General features: G+C 53.4%; 1 protein-coding gene across 14 annotated transcripts in view; it reads left to right on the forward strand.

The window, feature by feature from the left end:
• Window positions 1-23,055, forward strand: part of GPR161 (G protein-coupled receptor 161) — a 46,423-nt gene extending 23,368 nt beyond the window's left edge. For 5 of the 14 annotated variants that reach the window (XM_044757861.2, XM_044757862.2, XM_044757863.2 and 2 more), the window contains 5 exons: window positions 2,515-2,932; window positions 10,617-11,341; window positions 17,261-17,365; window positions 19,875-19,994; window positions 21,915-23,055. In XM_044757861.2, coding sequence (XP_044613796.2) covers window positions 2,515-2,932; window positions 10,617-11,341; window positions 17,261-17,365; window positions 19,875-19,994; window positions 21,915-22,180 — 1,634 coding nt within the window. In that variant the 3' untranslated portion in view covers window positions 22,181-23,055. Of the gene's footprint in view, window positions 1-1,067; window positions 1,090-2,514; window positions 2,933-10,616; window positions 11,342-17,260; window positions 17,366-19,874; window positions 19,995-20,336 lie in introns of those variants that run through there. The other 9 variants (XR_006519584.2, XR_006519583.2, XM_070498145.1 and 6 more) reach the window with 9 other exon arrangements.
• The last annotated feature ends 856 nt before the right edge of the window (window positions 23,056-23,911 follow it).

The following is a 23,911-nucleotide window of genomic DNA, read 5'->3' on the forward strand; positions in this document are numbered from 1 at the left end:
ATAATTGACATATAACGTCATATAAGTTTAAGGTGTACAACATAATAATTTGACATATATTTGAGAGAGGTGTATTTTGTGAAATGATTACCACAGTAAGATTAGTTAACGTCCATCACCTCACATGGCTACAAATTTTGTTGTTTATGTCTTTTATCCACTTTACTATCTGCTTTTTTCATCTTCTCTCTGTTTTTTTTTTTAAGATTTTATTTTTTTCCTTTTTCTCCCCAAAGCCCCCCAGTACATAGTTGTATATTCTTCGTTGTGGGCCCTTCTAGTTGTGGCATGTGGGACGCTGCCTCAGCGTGGTTTGATGAGCAGTGTCATGTCCGCACCCAGGATTCGAACCAACGAAACCCTGGGCTGCCTGCAGCGGAGCGTGCGAACTTAACCACTCCGCCACGGGGCCAGCCCCTTCTCTCTCGATTTTTTAGGAATTCTTTATAAACTGGAATGATTAGTCCTTTTTCTGTGATAGAAGTTCTCAGTATTTTCTCCCATTTTGTCATTGTCTAATGACTCAAGTCTGTTTTCTTGACCACCGTGTTATCACCTGTGCAGTTGAGAATAATATGCTTATGTGGGGCCTTATTTTGAGACACCAATGAATAATTTACTTATAAGAGATAAAAAAAATCCAGAACTCACAAAATAGAGAAGAAACCCAGAAATATCCTTACAAAGACACAGAGATAGAAGGCATGCCTATAAAGTATATTCATGGCACAAAGCTGGAGTAACTAACATATTGCGTAACTGAATCATTTAAAATTCAGAATATTTTAGCAGCCTGGAAATATGGGCCAAAATGCACAAAATAAAATTTAGTGAAATGGTATTTTGTATTTAGGCTCAAAAACATTAATTTTATAAGTTCAAGTTTGGGGACACCTGCCTTCACAGAAATTCCTGTGAGTATAAACTTTGAGTTTCAGTTGACCACACACTTATGTATATAAGCCCAACAGGATGATGTAGTTGCTAAAAGAAAATGCATTCTTAGAGTGAATAGCTGGAAGAAATTATCCTGATCATGGAGAAAATTGCCCCTTTGGACTCGACACTTACCAGACCGCATCCAGAATGGTACGTCCAGTTTTGGGGACCACACATCAAAAGGGTCGTAGACATTGTGAGCAAGTGCACAGGCAGGGAGTCTGAGTTAGAGAAGGGTCTGGAAGTCGTATCAGGAGCCCGGGAGATTTAAGCTAGTGAAGGGAAAGCAAGTAACTTGTGGAGTATTTGACGGTTGTTGGGTGCAGGAGAGGTTGGAATTATTGGCCCTGCTCGAGCCAGCGGGCCCAGGGTCTGTGGTGAGAACCCGCAGCACTCAGCTTCACTGTGAAGGGAAACTCTAACTGGCATTCAGGACTGCTGGTAGGGGGGCGCTGCCTTCTTCACCCCCCAGCTCCCTGTGGCCAAAGGCACGTGGGCAGAGGCGGCAGGTGATGCAGGGGCCTGTCGGGGGGAGGCCCTGCTGCTGTGTGTCGGCAGTATGGGCACCGGGGTTCTTGTTGTCTGGCTCACGGAAAGCAATCTCTTCTTCCTTTCTGGTGTCTTCTGTTGGGAACAAGAGCAAGTGGGAAAAGTGATCTGTGGGATTTTTTGGCTGATTAAAGTAGATGAAAATTTGGGAGAAAGCTTTGTCTGTAGGATTTAATGTTAAAATGTGTCAACCTTGAGTTTTAGCCGGGATCCTGAGCCATGTCCTGAGAGCAGGGCCTGCACCTTGTGGAGAATGGTGTCCGTTCTTGGAATCGTGGGCCGGGGCCTCAGCCTGTGCCTCCACTTACCCATTTATAATTAGTGCTTGGATCCTGGCCCTCCTTCTCCATGTCTGATGAGAGCAATTAACGATGTCTCAGTATGAATTATGCTTGTTTAAATTCTGCTGAGGGACCTCAGTATAGTCCCTATGATCAGCGTATTGTCACACTCTAATGGACACATGAATCAACTGGGGAGGAAGTTAGAATGCAGATTCTGATTCTGTAAGTCCGAAGTGGGCGTGAGATTCTGCATCTCTTGTAATTTCCAGGTGATGCTGAGGCTGCTGGTTCAGGGACCAGCTGAGTTGCCAGGGTCCAAAAGCATCCCCCATAGACCACTTGTAACAGAATCACCCGCCCTCTGCTTGTTTAAAATGTAGATTCCTAGACTGAACCTCCGCCCTCTGGGACCAGCATCTCTAGTGGTGGAGCCTAAGAATCGGCTCTTCCAGCTGGCACTCCAGGTGATTCTTAAGTGCATTAAAGGTGTGAGCCACTGGCCTTGGGGCTGATGGATCGGGGGTTTAGACTGGAGAAATGCATCGTTCCAGGGGACACGCTGAGTTGCACACGAAGTTGGGTCTAGAAAACAGGCCACTTATGAAGACCTTGAGTGGGGAGGACTGGCCGAGAGTCTCTGGACTCGGTGGGTGACCTGGTCCTCAGCTGCTCTTCTGTAAAGTGCGTGTGATATGATTTGACGAATCTTTTCCTGTCCCCTGGTCTTACCTTGTTTTTCCAGTCGTCCAGCATGCTCTGCCCACCCCACACCGAGGTGCACTGACCATGAGCCTCAACTCCTCCCTCGGCCACAGGAAGGAGCTGAGTAACCTCACTGAGGAGGCGGGTGGTGAAGGGGGTGTCATCGTCGCCGAGTTCATCGCCATCGTTATCATCACGGTTTTTGTCTGCCTGGGCAACCTGGTCGTTGTGGTCACCTTGTACAAGAAGTCCTACCTCCTCACCCTCAGCAACAAGTTTGTCTTCAGCCTGACCCTGTCCAACTTCCTGCTGTCTGTGTTGGTGCTGCCTTTCGTGGTGACCAGCTCCATCCGGAGGGAATGGATCTTCGGTGTGGTCTGGTGCAACTTCTCCGCTCTCCTCTACCTGCTGATCAGCTCAGCCAGCATGCTCACCCTCGGGGTCATCGCTGTCGACCGGTAAGCTGCCCCGACTTAGAGAACTGAAGAATTAAGGCACGTGTGCAAAGGGTGAACCTGAGAGATCATCTGGTCTGTGACTTTCAGGCTGTCTTAGTTCCTTGGGAGGGTGTTGGGGCCTCTGCCAGGAGAGGAGGAGAAAGCAGAATTCTGCCTCTTCTTCCATCTTCCATCCATTCAACCAGAGCACCTCTGGCGTTATCTGATCTATATTGCATATAGTTTTATTTTTTAAAAGAGATTCTACTGCTTAAAAAAAAACGTTCTAGAGGGGCTGGCCTGGTGGTGCAGCAGTTAAATTCACACGCTTGGATCCTGGGTGCAGACCTACACACTGCTTGTCAAGCCATGCTGTGGCAGGCATCCCACATATAAAGCAGAGGAAGATGGGCATGGATGTTAGCTCAGGGCCAGAAAAGAGGATGGGCGGTGGATGTTAGCTGAGGGCTAATCTTCCTCAAAAAAAAAAAAAACAAAAAAAGTTCTAGAAACCTCTGATTCTCACTTTATAGATGAGAAACAGAAGGTGGGGAAGGTGTCGTGTCTGAGCACACATTAGGTCCAGGTCTGTTCCAACGTGCTGCCTGCTGTCTGTTGCTTTGGTTTGGGCCAGAACCAGACTGGGGAGCCCACAGAGGTGCTCTCACTGCCCACAGAACAGAGGCTGTTGAACTCAGCCTAGGTCAGGAGGCAGGAGAGTGGGGAAGGAAGACAACCCAGGGCATCAGGACAGTGGCACCTGGGAGAGGTGGTGGGCGCTTTTAAAAACATGGGTGTCCCTTCCCAGGGTACAGCTGGCTCAGAGTGCGGAATGGCCCCGCTGGTGTTCCTCGGCGACGCGTCTAGCGGGTCTTTTCAGATTCTGCAGCGTGCTGTCAGCTTTCGCTCTGCCTGTCTTGCAGGCTTTGGCAGCAGGTTCCCACCCTCTAGATTAATCTGGTTCACGAGGATTCATCACAGGCGAGGGTTTGACTTCATAGGTTCAGGTTCTGTGTGACTTGGGGAGGAAGCTAGCAGTGCAGTCGGGGAAGCACAGAGGGAGCTGGCCAGGGATGTTGTCACTGGTGACGAAAGTCCCCCAGCTCTCTGGGGCCCGTCAGTCTTTTGGCCAATGTGTGGTGTCTGGATTGTTCATCTAGAGAGCAGGCCTCCACGAGGCCCAGGGCCAGAGTCCCGTCGGCTCTCTGCGGCTGTGGGGAATGTACTGGTCAGAAATAATCAGTTCACTCTTCTAAATATCTTTTTTCCCCAATAATAAAAGTGATTCAGAAAGTATAAAGGATAAAATAAGAAAGATCCATAATCCCACCAATCAGCAGCAATCACTCTTTATGTTTTTAGCATATCTGCCTCCAATGATTTTTGGCTGCGTACAGTACATATATATTTTTTTTTAGGAAGATTAGCCCTGAGCTAACATCCGCCATCAATCCTCCTCTTTTTTCTGCTTAGGAAGACTGGCCCTGAGCTAACATCCGTGCCCATCTTCCTCTACTTTAGATGTGGGACACCTCCACATCATGGCTTGCCAAGCGGTGCCATGTCTGCACCTGGGATCCGAACTGGTGAACCCCGGCCCACTGAGGTGGAGCATGTGAACTAAACCACTGCACCACGGGGCCAGCCCCCCCACCCCCCCGCCCCAGTAAAGTTTTTAAATAGGCTCATGACACACGTGGCCTGCTTTGTCTCTTAAGCGATCCTGAGCATTTTCTCCCACCTGCAAATATCCTTTGAGAACGTGATTTTTAGAGTCATGTGGTAGCCTCTCCTGTGGTGGTGGTGGTATACTTTGTTTTTGTGTTCTCCTGTCGGCCTGCTGTCAGATACAGCACTTTGGAGGAGCATGGATGTTTGTGGAGTTGTGTTTTCAGTAAGAGTGAACACGCTTTCAAGCTTCTTGATGTGTAACAGGCTGCTTGCCCTTCAGAAGGCCGTACGGACTTTTGCTGCAGAACCGTGTATTAGCGTCCTTTCAAGACTGATTAGGTAACACTAAAAAAAATTGCAAGTTCGTTGGCAGTCGGGAGGAATAGGATCTCACTATTGTTTTTTAAATCACTAATTTTTGTACGCCCCTTCCTGGGCCCTGGGTCCTGTGGAACGTGCAGTGGGGACGCACAGCTGAGAGCGGGGCTGGGGAGTTGATTTTCGAGCGCCTCTCGCAGAGCTGTCTGTGGCAGGATGCTCGGGAGACAGTGCCCGCTGTCTGCCATCGTGGCTCTGGGAGGCTGTGGATGGCTTGCTTGCATCTGGGGTCTAGATAAGCGAGGGTGAGATTTTTCGCCAGAGAGCATGACAAATCCTCAAACCATGCCACCAAAACGCACCGTCCCAGCGAGGGTTCACCTCTTTCAGTGCCTTATTCTTTCCTGCCGGGAATATTTGTGGGATGTCTGTTCTATGAAAGGCCCTGTGCTGAATCCTCGGGTGGTAGGATACGACATGAGCAGGACACGGCCCTGCCCACCAGGAGCTTACAGTTTCGTGCCAGAGGCTGCCCTGTGTGTGACGTGAGCACAGAGCGGACATACCCGCGCTGCCTCTCCACTCGCTGCTTCTCACGGCGGGGCTGGGAGTGCTTCGGGGGAAAGGGGCATTTGAGCCAAGTCCTAACAGTGAGCAGGGTCATACAGGCATGGAAAAGGTGGAAGGGGCCCTTCTGACTGAAGGAGCAGCCTCCATTTATTCGTTTGATACACAATTAGTGAGCACCTCATGTGTGCCTGGCACGGTGGCTGGTGCTGGGATCACACAGCTGAGTAAGATGAGTAAAGTGCTGAGGAATTCGCAGTGTAGGGGAGGTGGACACGTGAACAGATAGTTTCAGGATCGTGTGATGCGTACATGGTGCCGGTATGTTTAAGGTACTGTGAGACCGCAGAGGAGGGAGCAGGACCACGTGGCAAGGACGCACAGCGCTTGTGCTAATGCACCTGGAGGCCAGTGGAAATGGCTCTGGCAGAGGTGACACATGCGAACAAGTTGGCCCACACTCAGCCCACTGGGGCTTTAGTCCGGGCACCCCAGGCCCCACGGGTCGGCCCCAGGGCCACCAGTGACGAGCCATGAGTGGAGAAAGGACTTCCACCTCACTGTGGCGAGGACACGTCTCGAGGCCTGGTTATCTTTGGACAGTAGTTCATTTCCACCTGCAAGCACAACAAGACGGATTCACAGTGCTCTGGCCAGATCTTTAGGACTAATATGCAAACCGCTGTGAAATTTGGTATCCTCAAATAATTTCATGGCAGATGCAGTTTGTTTTCTCTTCTTGGTCATTCATGTGGCGTAAAAATACAAATTGACTGGACCAGTTAACTTGATCATGTTCGTATAAATGACCACGGTTTGACTGGGTCTTTGTGTGCTCCTTCCTCTGCCTTCTTAATTTCAGTAAATTAATTTTACTGGATGTTAGTAATTTTGGAGGTCACGTATTTGCTCTCTATGTTGGAAACCTAGAGATGCAACTCATGTGTGTGTGAATGAGAGCAAGTGACGGAGGGAAGTGGAGGAGGCAGGGAAAGAGAGAGAGAGAGGGAGGAGAGGACAGTAGTGACAGGTGAGTGAGGAGAGAGGAGTACCGAGAGCGTGGGAGTGGAGGAGAGAGATGGGACGTTAGTAAGAAAGACGTGGAGAGGAGCAAGGGCAGTGGTCATGGTCTCCGCTAAAAGGAGCTCTGTGCTGGTCACTTGCCCATCACTGCTCCGTGCTGTTAATAAACGCTTATCCCAGCTGATCCTCCTGACAACCCTGTGAGCCCCACGTGACAGATGAGCAAAGTGAGGTTTGGTGGACTCACCCAAGGCCATGTGGCTGGTGAGTAACTTGCCTGGTGCTGAGACGCTGAGGGCTGGGCCCTTGATCATTGCGCAGTCAGCTGTCAGTCCAATCCAACAACAGTTAGTTTAGCTCAGGGTTTCTCAGCCGCAGCACTCCTGACGTTGAGGCTGGATCTTTGTTGTGAGGAGTGGTCCTGTGCCCTGTCGGATGTGTTGCAGCATCCCTGGCATCTACTCACTAGGTCCCAGTAGTGCCTCCCCATTGTGACAACCCACAGTGTCTCCAGACATTGCCACATGTCCCGAGGGGGACAGATCGTCCCCAATGGGATGAAATCCGTCAAAGCGGTTGGCAGATGAGCCAGAAGAGTCCATCTTGTAGCCAATACAAGATGGACTCTTCTCCATGAAGAGAGAGCAGAGGCAGAGAATAAACAGAAGAGCTGAGTGGAGCGAGATTTGCCATTGAAATGTCAGTATCCTCAACCACGTGGAAATAGGTCCAGTGGGGAACGTCGTTCTACACAGCAAGAATGTCACTGTGAATAAGTCTGCTGCGTGGTCACCTGTAGCTTAGCTTTGAAACTGCCAGGGCTCCAGGTCTGTTGAAAATATTTATTATGTTTTCATTCCACACTGGGGTGGGTGAAACTCCAGCTTTAAAAATAATATTTTAATAAATAGAAGTAGCTAGAACCATGGGATAGTTAGTTATAGTGAGGGAAATTGCTGGTGCTATTCGGAGAATGTTCAGCGTAAATGACAGTGCTCCCCCCAATGAAGGGGTGGTTGGCTTCAATTTTGTTTGTGGTTTTAGTGAAGCCATCTTATTAAAAACGAGTCGTTATCAAAGTGGTGGGTCTCCTGGCAGGAGAGCTGAGTGTCGGAGCCCCTGTGTGCATGACAACTTTTCAGTCGCACGTGACGTCATGAAAGCCTCTTTTGAGACCAAGGGTTGTGTTTGGGCTCCTGTCCAAACGTGAGTTTTTAGAGAAAAGATCGAGAGCTTCAGAAGGCAGCTGAAAGCGTGGAGAACAAAGGAACCCTCCATGTTGGCCTGCGTCTCCTGCCGGGGCGGGGGTTGCCTTTGTTCTGTATTTTCCTTTGAACCTGTGACTCCGTCTAAGTGAGGCATAAGTTTAAAAAACTGAAATTTCAAATCTATGAAATCCATTTTTTTGAGTGGTCACATGTGGGAGTGTTCTGTATCTTGATAGAGGTATAGATTTATGCATTTTATTGTATATAAATTTTACCACCCTCCCCAAACCACAATAACCTCTGGTGAGTGTGGATATACATGGAGGTTCTTCTGACTCTAGGAGACTGACCCCTCGGGGTCCAGCGCTGCCCCTGCCCGCTGTCCTGCTGGGACTCAGGACTCAGCCGGGAGAGATGGCCTTACACTCCAATTGCTCCCACTCAGGGCCTTAGTCAGCGAGCGATGTACGAACATAGCATTTGTTACAGAAAGGAGAAGTCTTCCGTGAAATCATAATAGCGGGGTGTTGAGGATAGCCAGAAGGATATGTTGCAGAGGACAGCACATTAATCATCATTATTTTTATGACTGCCAGAACAGGGTTGGTCAAGGAGCCAGAGGCCGTTGACATTCCCCAGGCCTGGCCTCCTACGCCCAGCGGTGCTGTCCCCCTGAGGTGTCTTCAGGTCAGAGGGCCTGCACGCTTTTTAGAGGGACAGAGAAAAGTAGAAATCTCAAGTTCTTTTTAAAAGTGAAGGAAACTTTCCGGAAGTGCTCCCCCATCCCATCCTAGCAAACTCCCCTCACATTTCATTTGCCTGGATGATGTCACACAGGTCAGTGTCTCAGCTGGTCACCTGGGAAAGGGTAGGAGACCCCCAGAAGGGCCTGATTTATCCTCTGGGACTCAGAAGGGCTGGGTCCCCTGTGGTCATGGCAGTTTTGCAGGAGCACGAGCAAGATGGGATTCCATCCCCAAGAAGGAAGGGGGAAAGGTCGGCGGACAGGCAAGGACTGTGCTCTGCCCCCACTGCTATGTAACAGGGGCACCATCCAGGCCTTTCCCTCGCTCCAGGCCCTTCTGTCCTCGGAGTAGACCTGTGCCAGAGGTTCTGACATTCCCATTTCCGGATGAAGGAACAGAAGCTCTGAGAGTTAAATCAGCTCCCCAAGGTCACACAGCGAGTAGACAGCAAGCCCCCTGCCCCACACCCAGGAAGTCCAGCTCCACAGGCATGCCGCTTTTGCTGGGCTGCACGGCCTTTGTGAGATGCCAACCCAGATGCCTGCATAAGACAGCCATTGCTGTAGCTGAGTCCCCCGTGGTGATTCTGTACCCCACCCCATGATCACAGCGAGTTCCTCTCCTCAGGCCCCACAACCCAAAATGCTGTGTTTCCAAGTGAGATCTTGGCCAGGGCTCCCAGCTCGAGAGCAGCAGCCCTAGGCTCACCTCAAAGACCCTTCATGAGGGGTACGGACTGAGGAGGCAGCCCCCAGTGAGAGTCAGCCTAGGCAGCAGGTGGCAGTCGGGCGGTGGCCCCTTCCTTGAGCTGCTGGTGCCCAGGGGTGACTCAGGATGGTCCTGGTGGAGAAGGGTGTTTCACGGGTGATGTGTGAGACTTGTAGCCACAGTCATTTCCTGACATCCTGCCTGTACCAGGCAGCATTGGTGTGGCCACCTCTGTCCCTTCCATGCGCTGTCCTCACGGGGAATCCTATTCATTAAACAGTACTTCCCTTGGATAAAACATCTGGATGGGGAGGGTGCTGGTGTACTTTTAACCCCATGACCCATTCCAGTTAAAGGGTCAGTCCTTATCTGGATGACAAGGCTCAGCACGGCCTGGCCCCTGGCCCTGTGGCCTCTCATCTCCCCGCTCCACCTGCTCTCCACGCCGGGCCACGGGAGCTCCGGGCAGCTTCCCCTCTGAGGCGCCGCTCACTGACATCTCCATGCCTCGCCAAGGCTGCCTTTCTGCCTCGGCTGCTCCCGGGCCAGTGCCTCTGATCTTTTGGGAGCTGGGTTTGCGTGCCTCTCCCCCAGGAGGCCCGCCCTGACCCTGCAGTGTGGATCCGGGGCCCCGCCAGGTTGAATCAGCAGCTCTCCAAACCTCGCTCCTTCCCAACAGAGCAGGGATTAGGAACCATCCCTGGTCTGTGGACTCCGGACAAGATAGTGTGAAGGAATTGCTGGCATCTGCATTGGGGACTGTAGGTCAGAGTGCCTGGGTGTGTATCTGTTTCTTCCCCTTACCTGGGGCAAGTTATTGATCCTTTCTCTGCTTTGGTGTCCTCATCTCTAAAATAAGGATGTTGATAATACCCACCCTGCAGACAGGGCTGTGAGGATTAAATACAGCTCCTCTGCTCCAGACTCTCATACTCTGCTTATGTGTCCCCTCCCCCGTCTTCTCACCCATATTTCCAGTGCATAGCACAGCACTCGGCACCAGCCGGCCTTCAGCAAATGTTCACTGAATGAACCCTGTAATCCTTAGATACTATTCTGGGTTTTAATGACCCTCCGAAAACTGATCTAAATGAATTAATGTCAGCCACACAGACGTGGCCAGGCTTGATGCCTGATCTGTCGGGACTCCTGTAGATGCCTCAAGACTGGCTGCACCCCCACGTATGGATGAGCTGGCATGGTGACTTGGAAACAGGACCACCTGAGCCTGTGTTCTTCCTGGCATCCAGGTCTTCACTGATAAAGAGCCCCACAGAGCTGTGTGACACGGCACACGTCTGGGAGGAGCTGGGAGAAGATGCTCCCTTCAGAAGCATTTGCCCCATGGCTGGGTTGGGTGAGAGAAATTCCACAGAGCTCCCTGCCTAGGAAAGCAGTGGTTGCCCATCCTCGTATGTTTTCTGTTTTTGGTCTCTCTCTCACTTCCCTCCATGCTATTTCTAGCTACTATGCTGTCCTCTACCCCATGGTGTACCCCATGAAGATCACGGGGAACCGAGCTGTGATGGCGCTGGTCTACATCTGGCTTCACTCCCTCATCGGCTGCCTGCCGCCTCTATTTGGTTGGTCATCGGTGGAGTTTGATGAGTTCAAGTGGATGTGTGTGGCTGCGTGGCATCGGGAGCCTGGCTATACGGCCTTCTGGCAGATCTGGTGTGCCCTGTTCCCCTTTCTGGTCATGCTGGTGTGCTATGGCTTCATCTTCCGGGTGGCCAGGGTCAAGGCACGCAAGGTGCACTGTGGCACCGTGGTCATCGTGGAGGAGGACGCCCAGAGGAATGGGAGGAAGAACTCCAGCACCTCCACCTCCTCTTCAGGCAGCAGGAGGAACGCCTTTCAGGGTGTGGTCTATTCGGCCAACCAGTGCAAAGCCCTCATCACCATCCTGGTGGTCATTGGTGCCTTCATGGTCACCTGGGGGCCCTATATGGTTGTCATTACCTCGGAGGCCCTCTGGGGGAAGAACTATGTCTCCCCGACCCTGGAGACCTGGGCCACGTGGCTGTCCTTTACCAGCGCCATTTGCCACCCCCTCATCTATGGACTCTGGAACAAGACGGTTCGCAAGGAACTGCTGGGCATGTGCTTTGGGGACCGGTACTACCGGGAGCCGTTTGTGCAGCGGCAGAGGACTTCCAGGCTCTTCAGCATTTCCAACAGGATCACAGGTAACTTGGGGACTTGTTGGCAAAGGGCTGCCAAGCCTCAGGCAGGTGTGGCCTATGGTCCTCTTAGATGCTCTGGTGTGTTGATGGGTGACGTCTCAGACTGACTACGGCCTCAAGGCTCACAGCACAGGTTTCCTTTGGGGAAGGAACATTCCAGAGTGTCCACTGTGAGTCTCAGGCAGCTTTCTCGAGCTTAACTGCTCAAGGCAGGGGACACCAGAGTTCAAAAATCCATTTTCTGTCACTGCAGCCATGGCCCACTGGCCTTGAGATAAAGAACCCAAGCGTTGGAGCAGGCTGCCTTCTCCTCCTGGCCGATCCTTTCCTTTCTGTGTCCTTTAAAGCAGAGTCCTCTGTAGAGCGCTCCCTCCCCTTCTCAGCTGCTCATCCCTGAAGATACTCCTCCTTGGGCCTTTCATCACAGGTTAGTGGTTTCCTCATATGGTCCCTGGTGATTCAGGAAGTGTCAATGCCAAACCTCCACCCCCATTGAAATGTCAGTATCTTGTATATATGTAAAGCTGCTCCTCCATCTGTAATTGATTTCTGAGCTAACAAGTTTCTGCAGACAATCCCATCACCTCTGATGAGACCCAGAAGAATTACTCTAATCAGGGATAGGTTTTTTAAGACCTTTTTATTTTGAAATAATTTTCAACTTAGAGAAGAGTTGGAAAAACAAGACAGAGAATTCCCAGCCACCCAGTTTCTCCTAGTGTTAACATCTTGTCTAACCACAGTTATCAAACCCAAGACAGTGACATCAGGGCAGTGCTGTTAACTACAGACTTGATCCGGGTCTCACCCGTTTTTCCATTAACGTCCTTTTTCTGTTCCAAGATCCAGTTCCAGATTGCATGTTGTATTCAGTCATCATGTCTCCCTTTGTCATCTTCAGTCTTTGACAATCTTTGACAGTCTTTGTTCTTTCCTTGTCTTCCATGACGTTGACACTTGGGTAGAGTACTGGTCAGTGATTTTGTAGAACACCCCTCAGTTTCTGTTTAGCTCGTGTGATCTCAAGATTAGAATCAAGTGACATGTCTTTGGCAGGAATGCTGTGGGGTGATCTTGTCAGGGGCACCGATGTCAGTGTGTCTTATTACTAGTTAACGTTAGCCTTGGCCTCTTGGTTAAGTCTGCTCAGGTGCAATAACGAAACACCATGGATGGGTGGCATAAACAACAGACATTTATTTCTCACGGTTCAAGAGGCTGGAAGTCTGAGCTTAGGGAGCCAGCATGGTTGAGTTCTGGTGCGGGCCCCCTTCTTGACTGTTGTTTTGCTGTGTCCTCACATGGTGGGGGCCAGTGAGGATGGGAGAGAGCAAGCTGTCTGGTCTCTTCTTATGAGGACCCCACCCTCATGACGTCATCTAACCTAATGGTCTCCCAAAGGACCCGCCTCTCAATACCAAAACATTGGGGGTTAGGGCTTCAATGTGTGAATTTAGGGGGACGCAGAGCTTTAGTCCATACAGTTATGCTGGTGTCTGCCAGGTTTCTCCCCTGTAGAGTCGCTATTTTTTCCCACTGTAGTTAATAAATACGACAGAGGAGATGCTCTGAGGCAATGCAGCCATCCCATTTCCCCCTCAACCTTCACCCGCTGTCTTTAGCCTGCCTAGGTGGATCTTGCCTCCGGCAGTTGTTGCTGTGTTGTTCTCATGAGGAAGGAGCTCGATTTTTAGGGTCCTGTTTGAGGGAGACCATAACCTGGCTGAGCCATTGGAAGAGAGATTTTGAGGGCACTTAGCAGATCATATTTATGGGAAGAGCCAGTTCAGACTGCAGCTCTCATCTCTTGCTGGATGACTTTGGGCAACTGAAACCACTCGTATTAATGTTTCCTCTTCATGAAGTAGAGAGGTCTTCCACCTTCCCTCTCAAGAGGGTAGAAAGAAATAACCACTCTTAATTATCATGAATACTCAGTGGTGGTGATGATAGGAGATATTTTCCATGTGGCAATTAAACCAACCAGCATCACTGATTTATTTCATGGACTGATGGAGTGTTACTTCTTGAGAATTCTGGGACTTTTTATTTTGGCTATAGGAGAAAAAAAATCTCTCTGTACCCCAGTATTTTAACCAGTGAAATGTCCCCCACCCCCCCAACCATGTTTCCAAGTATGACTTGTGAGCCAGGAGTACATTCAGGGTTTGGTTTCGTTTCACTGATTAACTTATTTGTTCATATTTTGTAAAATCACTTATCTTCTAGGCAAAAAATTCTAAATGTTTTCTATTCTGATGAAGTTAAGAATGAGGAAGAAGAAAAATGAGGAAAGAGAATGGAGGAGGAGAGAGTAGATAGAATAAAAAGAAACATCTACTTTTTGGGCCAAGATTTTCCCTGTAAGTCACTGGCGATTATCCTAGAAGAGTTCATGAGGCTGTGAGAACAGGCAGAAAACACCAGCTGTGGTTGGGTCGGCAAGTCCAAGGCAGCTGGCGGTCTCCTCCTCATTGAGGGCAAAGCAGTCTGGTGGGATGTTTTTGGGTTGAAGAGCACGTGGGATGATGGGTTCTGAGTTGTTGGTCTTCCCCAGGAGTGGAAGCTGGAGGGTCCCTGTTGTCTCGTCCCCAAAGGTCCTAATCGCAGGAGGCCATAGCATCAGTAAGAGTCTTGGAAACAGAGCAGAATGCAGTGACCACCCAGCCCCACACCCTGCCCTGTCCATGGCAGGAATGCCGACTGTCTTTCTGATCTGGAGGGAGAACCCTAGCCTCACTTCCCGTCCCCAGATCCTCTGGCTGAGCCGGTGCACCAGACGCTGGTCTAGCGCCCTCTGTGGGCATGACTTGGATCTGCAGCAAACTCCTAAACCCAAATCAGCTTTCTCTTCGCAGCCTGCTTCCAGGCCACCTCCCTCAGCCCCAGAGAGTGCATGTGCTCTAGTGTTAGCACCAGGGAAGAAAGAGGATAAGATCTGTTCCAAAGCCAGCAAGAAATGACCTGGAGGCCCTGTCTTGGTTTTGTTCCTGTCCATTTGCATGAGCACCTGGAAAGTTGTAACCAAAGGAATCGGTACATGGAATTACAAACTTTCCTAACAGTGCTTATGAGCAAAGACGCAGAGGCATTCTGCAAAAATCCTGAGCCTCCCGGCTGACCCTGGGATGCCAGGTTTGTAAATACATTGTCATGTTTATTTCATACGCAGATTTCAGTCATAATCAATGGATTTTGATTTTCTCATTCTCTTAGCCCCAAACTGAAGAAGTGCAAAAGGTTAGGTTTTCCCTGGGGTGCCAGCCACCAAAATCCTTCTGCTTGTGAGGTCTGCTTAGCAGATTCCCACGGGACTCCCCTAGGAATTTAGATTTTCGGGCTACCTGGAGGTTGCCAGTCAGTGCCACCTCGTGGTGGACAGGTTAGTCCTGGAGTGGACATTGACTTCTGGTGCTGAGAGATGAGCTCAATGCCAGCAATTGGGCTTAGGATGCCCAGCTGCAAATCCAGAGCTGACAGGTGGCTATAGGCGGTCAGAGCACAGAGGGGCCTTCAGGAGAACAGCAGGCAGCTGTTGGAGCACCTCTTCCCCCGGCTGCAGCCAGAGCAGGGCCCCGGCATGGCCCACCCCGGGCTTGCATGGCGGCCTGGGCACCGTGGGAGGGCAGCCTCTCCCACGCTGCTCTTGCCTGATGCGTGCAGTGCGTGGAAGTGGGGACAGAACCTCTCCAGTTATCTTCTGGGGAAGCAGACACCGACTCGTATTTACTCAGAGGAAATGCCCGGCTCAGGGCCGCCTCTGAGAGGTCCGGGCTGGAGGGAGGGAACGCAACTCTGGAGCCTCTGGATTTTCCTGTCTTGCTTTTCCAAATCCCTTTCCTGGTGCCACATAGCTCTTGGTTACTTCGAAGTGCCTGTTTCCCCTCAGAACTGCTCCTGTTCTTTTAGCCTCTAACGGGCGCTAGTGACTCTTCTGGCCGCCCCGGGCTTCTGACCTGGGCCCTGAGCCTGTCACTTTGTGCCTTTTAAAAAAAGTTCGTAAAAGGGGTTGGATTGGGCTCAGCCCAGTGGATATGTTGTTTCATGTGGAAAAACTCAGGGGAACAGCGCCCATTCTGCAGTGGTTCTTGCTGGATAAACACAGAATAGGAAGATGCCGCCGGCCACCCCGTTTCCAGACCTTTTTAGCTGAGCCACATCGGTCTGGCTCAAATGATTCCTCCCCCTGCTGGAGACTAGCCTCAGAGATGGCGTCCAAAGCCACTGTGGCCTCAGCCGTCCCAGCTGGCAGTGGCTGGTCCCCACAGGACCCCTCCAACCCAGGCCAGGCTTCCTGCTGAGACACAGTCGTGTTCTGAGGCCAGGACCCTTGGAGGGGGATGCTAATCTCTGGGGTCTTTCTGGACCCAGCCCTCTACACCCCAGCTGCCAATAAAGGGGAAGTCTTCTTGCAGAAGTGGGATTCCCGAATTTCGTGACACGGAAGTTCTGGCGAAGCCTGCTCTGACTGTCAGATGCTGCCCTTCCGTCCGCCACCATCGTCCTCCGTGGCTCCGGAGAAGAAGGCAAGGTGTCTGTTCTGTCACCTTGTACTCTCAGAAGAATTAGGATCAAAGTAAAGAATGGCGTCCTGCCTGTCTCAGGCTCTCTGGGGCGACTGTGGGGTGTCCCTTATGGTGGCTCGTTGATCCGCTAGACGGTAGGTGTCCAGAGATGGGAAGAGTTTGTGCCAGATGTTAATCTTTAAGGTCTCCTTTGTGTTATTTCCATGGTGTCCAGGGCCTCCAGCCCTTTTGTTCGTGGATTCATTTTTTTCTCAACTTTCTGAGGATACCCAGTTAGAATTTTTTGTCTTCTTAAGCTCCCTGTGTTGTCTCCTCTGAGATCCATTTTTTTGCTTCTCTTTCTTTCTTTTTTATTTCCCCCTCTCTGCCTTTCAAGCGAGTGCCTTTGCATAAGTGCCTAGTGATCTTGGCCATTCCTTCGTCGTCGTTGATAAGGGGGCAGTGGGAAGTCCAGGTGGTGGAGCAGGGGCACGTTGACGTAGGGCGGTCGGCTGGGCCGTGCCGCAGGGTGCCCGCTCCCGCTGGCTGTAGGGCTCTTCTCGAGGGCCCCTTGGGTCTCCCTGATGCAGAGTTCAGCACTCTCCAGCCCAGGCTGAGGGAGGTAAGGGGCAGGGCTCCACTGTTAGCTCTGTGCCTCAGCTGTGCCTGTGTCCCCAGGCCAGGCCTGGTTCCCGCCCTCCCCCTCCTGCCAGCGTGGGTGCTGGCTGCCAGAGCCCGGACTGCGCAGAGCAGTAGAGGGGACACTGCGCTTCCCAGGGAGGTTTTCCGTCCAGCCACCTGCCTGCGGAGGCTCCCGGGCCTCCAGTTCCTGAGCTTTTGGGGGTCCTGGGTGAGAACCAGCCTCCTTCCAGGCCTCCCCCACGGCCAACCTCTGCTCTTTCGTGGGTCAGTCTTGTTGCCCTCCCGTCCACCGTACAGCTTAAGGACGTTCTCTCCCCCTTTTAGGGTTTAAGCCTCTTTAAAGTCCCTTTTTGGCGTTCAAGTGGGATTTCTGGAGGTAATCGTGTGCCCACGTTCCCTGTTTAGCTGGAAGATCTCCTGAGCCTGTCTCCCTCACATCCCGCCGCCCCCCCCCCCCACCCCCCGCCTGGTTGGTGTTTGACATGGTCATGAGAGTTTCCCCTTTGGGGACCCAGTGAGACCTGTCACAGTGCTGACTCCCCAGGGATAGAATGAGGGGCACAGTGGGGAATGCCAGGGGCTTCCATCTTTCGGTGGGTTGAGGGCACAATTCGCAGGAGAACAGAGAAGAGAGAACAGGAGGTGGGTGGGGGGTGAGGCCTGGGTGGGGGTTGAGGCCTGGCGGGGAGCGGTCTGGGGGGGTCACCGGAATGGGAGGGGCCGGCCGTCTCGGCAGCACGCGGATGGTGCAGTCAGTGCCGGCTTTGCCTTTCAGACCTGGGCCTGTCCCCGCACCTCACGGCACTCATGGCAGGTGGACAGCCCCTGGGGAACAGCAGCAGCACGGGGGACACCGGCTTCAGCTGCTCCCAGGACTCGGGTAAGCCCCCGCCCACCCGACGCGTTTCCCCAGTGGGAGGGACGTCCGCACCATGCAGGGAAGGACCTGTGGGGGCAGAGACAAGACTGGGGGTTTCCAGCGTTTCTGTGCCTCAGTTTCCTCCTCTATAAAATGGGGGTGTCAGTTCCTGTTCGCTCTGCCGCACAGGCTGGTGGTGAGATTGAAATTAAGGGAGGGTCTTTGAAAGGTTAAGATGCGAAATGATTGTGGTTCGCTAGCTCCTGGAGTTAGATCACCGCTGGCGGCCGGGGCAGGCCCTGGGGCCGCGCTGCCTGGTTTTCTGGCCCTGACGGCCTGTGATGTCTTAGGAACGTCTTCATCCCTTCTAAGCCCTCGACTTGCCCTGTTTGTGAAGTGGGGTGGCAATCCCTGTATCAGGGGCCGCTCCAGCACGGCCCCGAGGTCAGATGCCCTTATCACCATCGTTCCGTGCCCTGCACCCCTGCCTCGGTCTCCAGCACCGATCCTCCGGATCCTCCCGGCAGCAACCCCGCAGAGGACCGTGCGGACCCGGGCCTGCGGCTCCGAGCGCTGGGCCCCGCGGCCGTCCTGCGCGCCCAGCGCGTGATGGGCGCCTCGCGAGGCCCCGGGCGAGGCTCGCGGGCAGAGGCCGGCCGCGTCTGCCGTCTGTCAGGCGCTCGGGCCCGCAGTGCTGAGGAAGCAGGCGTCTGTCCCCCACCCCTGGGCTGGCGGTCGCCCCCTCGCCGGGCGCCTCCCGGGCGGGGCCGCGAGCTGGGCGGTACGTGTTTGCTCCGAGCGCCCCATCCCCACGGCCGGCCCGGAGCTTGGGAGACCTGCTCCTGCCTGGACCTGTTTCCTCCCCGGAGCCTGTCCCGGGGAGCTCGGGCCACCGGCGCGGGGACGAGACGTGGCCTTGTGTCAAGGAGAACTTTCCCTGGAAGGAGCACGTTCCCTGAGAAGGTCGCACACCTGGCAGCCCAGCGGCTGAACCACTGGTCACACGGCCCTCTCTGGCGCCGAGTCCCTCCTGTGATTTGAAGTCAACACGGGTCTCCGTGACCCCTGCCTATTTCCCCATTCTCAGATGGCAGCAGGGATCCAGAGGCAGTGCGACCATCATTCGGTCAACAGATGTTGACCTGCCACACCTGCGCCTTAGCCAGCACTGTCCTGGCTTCTGGAGAGAGTGGGGAACCACCCTGCGGGGCTTTCAGTCCAGTGGGGGGACACACGTCCATCCCAGGCACTGTAAAGGGAGAACTGTGAGGGTTGTGAATACCGGTCACTAACACTGCTGTGGAGGGAAGGTGGTGACCGGAGGAGCGGCCACCGGGAAGCTGGAGTCCCTGCTGCGCCAGTGCTGGCTGGCAGGTGCTCTGGGGAAGAGCGTCAGGAAAGCTGCTCTGAGGACGTGATGCTGATCCCTGAAGAGGAAGTGGGAGGTGGCCAGGCAGACGGAGTAAGGGGACAGTAAGAGGACAGCATTGTAGGCAGGAGGAAGAGCGTGGGCTTTGGGGTCATGCAGGCCGGGCTGTGGTCCAGCCCCGCTGGTTATTAGCCGTGTCCTTGTTGGTCATGGCTCCCATTCCACAGCACCTGCTGTGTGCCAGCCACAGTGTCACATCTTTACATGCTCGGCCCAGTCCTCACACCAGCTCTGTGCGCTGGATGGAATTGCCGTCCCCGTTTCACAGACGTGGGCAGAGCCGAGGGCATCAGTAACTCGCCGGTGACCCCGGGTCTGTCTGCTCTTGAACCCAAGCTTGACAGCCAGTTTGGAGGCCCGCCGGGCAGCGCTCCTTCTGGGGGCTCCTGCGGCCACTGCAGGGGTCCTGAAACAGCACGAGCAGCTCCGGGCTCCCCCTTCTTCCCGACTTCCTCAGCACCAAGGCCCTGACATGGAAGCCGGAGCCTGGGACAGAGCAAGGCTGGTCCCACCAGCCAGCTCCTCCCTGCGCCCAGTGCCATCTCTCTCCCCGGCCTGCTCTGCCCGGCTCTCTAACAGGACTTCTCTGCCTTTATTCCCCACTTCTTTAGGGGTATTTTTCAATCCTTTGTTGATCCCCAAAGAACTTTACATTTTCAAGTATTAAATGTTTATTTAGCACAGTGCATTTTAACTCCAATGATAGAAATTCAAACTGTAAGAATCGCCCAGAACACAAAGCTCCTTCTAATAGGGCCCTTCTCGCCCTTCCTCACCCACACACCACACCAGGTCCGGCGGACTTGATACTTCTGAGTGTGCTGTTGTGGCACGTGACGCACCGCTCTGGATAACACTGCCATATTTTGTGTGTGTCTGTGTCTGAAGCAGCCCCGACGGCTGGCTGCAGACTCCCTGAAGTGGGGGGGGCGACAGGGTTTCTTGGGCAGCTGCTGCAGGGCAGTCAGGGGCCCCTGGGTGTGGGTCCAAGTAATTGGGGGAGAGGGATGCGAGGGGCGCTGAGCAAGGGGTGTTGAGAAGGAAGTGGCAGCGAGTCATCGTGTTGCCGGTTATCTGTGCACAGTCTGCCCTTGGCTTTAGGAACAGACATGATGCTGCTCGAGGACTACACGTCTGATGACAACCCTCCCTCCCACTGTACCTGCCCACCCAAGAGAAGGAGCTCGGTGACATTTGAGGACGAAGTGGAACAAATCAGAGGTTGGTTTCTGTGACGGAGTGCTTCACGATGACATCGGGGAAAGGAAAGGATCTTAGGAAAATTCCTTGGCTCAGCCCTGCCCCCACTCCCAACACCCCACAGCTCCCACCTTTGCCCGCCCCCACCTGCTCCCCGCCCTGCCAGTCTCACCTGAGTCCTCAGGCCTCCCAACTCTCAGAGCAAGCAGCATCTAAGACTGCACAAGCAGTGGCTGTCGAAGCCTTCACACACACACACACACACACACACACAGCCCAGGTCCTGGTTCCCATCTTCTCCCTCAGGAAGTTGCCTGATTGGATAAAACAGTTTGTGAGCCCTCCATAGTTCCTTTCCTTTAGGGATGATGTGTGGTTATAAATCTGGACTCGCCCTCTCCGAGCCTCAGCCTGCTCACGTGCAGAATGGAAACACTGGCCCGTGAGTGCACCTCCTTTACCAGAGCCAGAGGCTGCCATCTCGATCGTCTGTTGCCCCTAAAGCTGATGAGGTCCTTGAGTCACGAGAGGAAAGCGTCTGCTCTAGTCCAGTCCTGCCTTTTTCTCTTCCACTTGTTCCCAATTCGACCCTCAGCACCTCTTCCCTTGGAACTTGGAGTGTAGTCTCCCATCAGTGATGCTGATTGAAGAGTGACGAAGGAGCAGGCGGGCTGCCCACAGATGTACGCATCTCTTCCCTGATCCCACCCTGTGAGCACAGCACCGACGTGGCTGGGTGTGGGTGGTGGAGGAGTCCAGGGGCTTTAACATGGAAGTTCTTTACAAGTGCTGAGCTTGCAAATAAATATGGGCCCTGTCAGAGTTTGAGGTTCATAATTAATCCTATCTCTGCTACCCGCCTCGTCCCTGAGTCCAGACGAATTGAGGGCGAGTCACAGAGAGTCCACTGACAAAGTGGCTTCAAGAACAGAGCTTGGAGCAGCGCCTCGTGGGCTTCATAATGTGTTAGCCCTTCATAATGTGCGAAAACAGGAATGCGTCCCTCCCCAGGCTGCCCAGCCCACAGCGGGCCAGCCTTGCCCCACCCGGCCTCTGTGGCGGGGGTGGCAGTTCCGAAGGTGCCTCCTCCAACGCAGCCGTCAGGCCACATGGGTGGTCCCAAGAGTGAGGCAGGGGAGGGAGGGGCCATGTGTGCCTCCACTCTTTTCCCTCTTTTTGTGTGTGAAGCAGCCGCCATGGCTGGCTGCGAACTCCCTGAAATGGGATGACAGAGTGTTCGTCACAGCAGGTGGAAGTTGCCTGCTCTCCAGAAAATGAGAGGAGTGAGGGATAAATTTTTCCCCCAGAAGGTCAGGAGAAAAGCAGGCAGTGAGGTTTAATGAGGCACTGGGTGGGACAGAGAGACCCGCCTGCCTCCCTCTGCTCTGTTCATCCTAGTCATCAGGGGGCCTAATCCTGGGTGGGTGCTTCAGCCCTGGATGGTCCTTCCAACGTGGAGGTTCTCCGTGGCTCCGGGGCATCTTGGAGCGACGAGGTTGCGGAGAGAGACGGCGCTCAGGTCTGGAGGTTCACAGGCACAGACCCTCCACCGCTCCCGGAGCTGGACACCGGAGAACTCTTTCAAACATGTAAAATTCTGGAGATCCTTAACAGGAAGTATTTATCAAGCCTTTCTGCGGGTGAGACCAAGGCTAAGTATCTTGGAAAGAACTGTTTAACTATCACAGTAACCCTGGGAAGTCAGAGGTGTCCTGTGCTCTTCTCTTCACAGGGGAGGGAGGTTAGGTTGACCGGCTCTGGAGATTTCCAAGGCAGGAAGCAGGGGCGCCAAGGCTTTTAGCCGAGGGAATCTGACTTCAGACCCACGCCCCTACCTCAGTTGGCCTCCCCTCCTTGGGGCCTGAAGCAACAGCAGGCATATTCCCCGGGGGTCACTGCTCCCGGCCCCTCCACTAACCTTTCTTCTGCCTTCTCCCTCAGAAGCTGCCAAGAAGCCTATTCTTCATGTGAAAGCCGACGTGCACAAGTCCTTGGACAGCTACGCAGCCAGCTTGGCCAAAGCCATTGAGGCTGAAGCCAAAATCAACTTATTTGGGGAGGAGGCTCTGCCTGGGGTCTTGATGGCGGCACGGACCGTCCCCGGGGTCAGCTTCGGGGGCCGCCGAGGCAGCAGAACTCTTGTGAGTCAGAGGCTCCAGCTGCAGAGCATCAAAGAAGGGAACATTTTGGCTGCGGAACAGAGATGACGGCCTCAGGGTGGACTGGCCCTCAGAGGGATGCCCATCACCCGTCTGTGCCGGACCCTTGGGAGCATGGGGAAGGAAGAGCATCTGGTGTGCAGCCGCCAGAAAAAACACTGAAAACCATGTCTGTAGTTGGTGACTTCAGTGTCTGTGATGCAACCACATGTGGGATTCCTGTGGGTCCCAGTGATGGGACCAGAGGCATCTAAAGCACAAAGAAAAGCGCATGGAGTGTGGCTGTGACTTTGGGAGGCGGGGCATGGAAGGGGACTAGAGAACGTGGCTTGGGGGGAACCCACCGTGTGGGCCATTGCCTCTTCCCCTCAGCCTGTACCCGGGAGGCAGCCCTGCGCTGTCCGAGGCCCAGAGGTGAGCCTTCCCTGTGCGCCCTGGAGGATGGCACTTCTTCCTGACAAAGCGGGGCGTCCCCGGGCTCCTGTGCAGTAGATGCAGGCTGTGTGGGCCATCACTTCTACAGTAAATGGCCCGAGGAGAACCTGGGAGCACAGCACCCCAGGTCGAGTTCCTGTGTCTCGAGTCCCAGTTATGACCTTGCCTTTGGTGGAGCCACCTGCTGCTGCCAGTACGGGCAGCTCACAGGCCACTGGGCAGAGGTGACAGGTCTGGGGCTGCTGTTGCTGAGGATGGGGACCCCCCCTGCCCACCTCCATATTGACTGATTCTTTGGTATTTCAAAAGAAGGGAGAAACCACTATAAAAGACAGGAGGAGGGTGCAGATTTCATTTCCAGAATTTAAAAAAAGTTCATTTGGTTAGGGCACACCATGGCCTCACCAAGCCTGAACGGGGCCGTGGTGCCAAAGAGTCGGGATGTGGAGATAATGTTATCATCCCCTTCACGGAGAAAAACCTCGTCGAACAAAGTCTGTTTTGTGATGTTTGCTTGACCAGTTAGGACGGCTGGCCTCCAGGGCCTCCAGTGCAGGCAGTACTCCCACGTGCACAAGTTACGATCGTCCCAGCCCTGGGCAGCACAGAGAAGAGAGTAGAGGGAGAACGCTGGGCCTGGAGTCCACACCTGCTTCTTGGCCCTCTCCGCCTCTTTGTATGCATGTGATTTGGAACTTTGTGTCCCCTCTCTAGGCCATCTGGAAAATGGGGTAAGGGAGTTGGGGGTTGCACTGAACGGTCTCCAAGATCATTTCCAAGTCTGATCTTTGCTTTTCTCTGAATTTGTCAGTTAGAGATAGAAAACAAAAGTGGACCCACAGACCACCGTTTGCTCAGCTCTTGAGTGTGGTTTCTAACGGGCGTATGAAGCATTGCAGGCCCGGCTGGTCCAGCTTGTCTGTTGGAGCACGTCCCCATAGATGGCAGCCACCTGGAAGTGAAGGAGGGTCTCCTCGCGGTGGGAGTGCAGCTGCAGGATGTGACGGGTGTGGTTGGACGGCCCCCTCTGCCCTGAGTGGATCAGCGGTGAAGTGTGGGCTTGGAGCAGTGGCTGTGGTGACTTGGGAAGCTCTTGAGCTGCCTGTGTCTGCCCTTCAGCCTGGGCGATGACATGACAAGGCGCAGGACTTTCCCTGCCTTCAGAATTCCAGGTGCTCAGCAGAGGGTGGATTCCAAGGAGATCCTGCTGTGTCTGCTACAAGGCAGCGAGTCCAGAAAATGAGCTCCCTTTGCAGTGTTGGCTCTGGGGTCCAGCGAGCTCCGGGTGAGGCAGTGTCTTTTCCCTGTGTGGCAGAAACCAGTGGTTGGCTGGTCCCCTGGTCT

This window comes from Equus asinus, chromosome 25, assembly GCF_041296235.1.
Source record: "Equus asinus isolate D_3611 breed Donkey chromosome 25, EquAss-T2T_v2, whole genome shotgun sequence".
Lineage (NCBI taxonomy): Eukaryota > Metazoa > Chordata > Mammalia > Perissodactyla > Equidae > Equus > Equus asinus.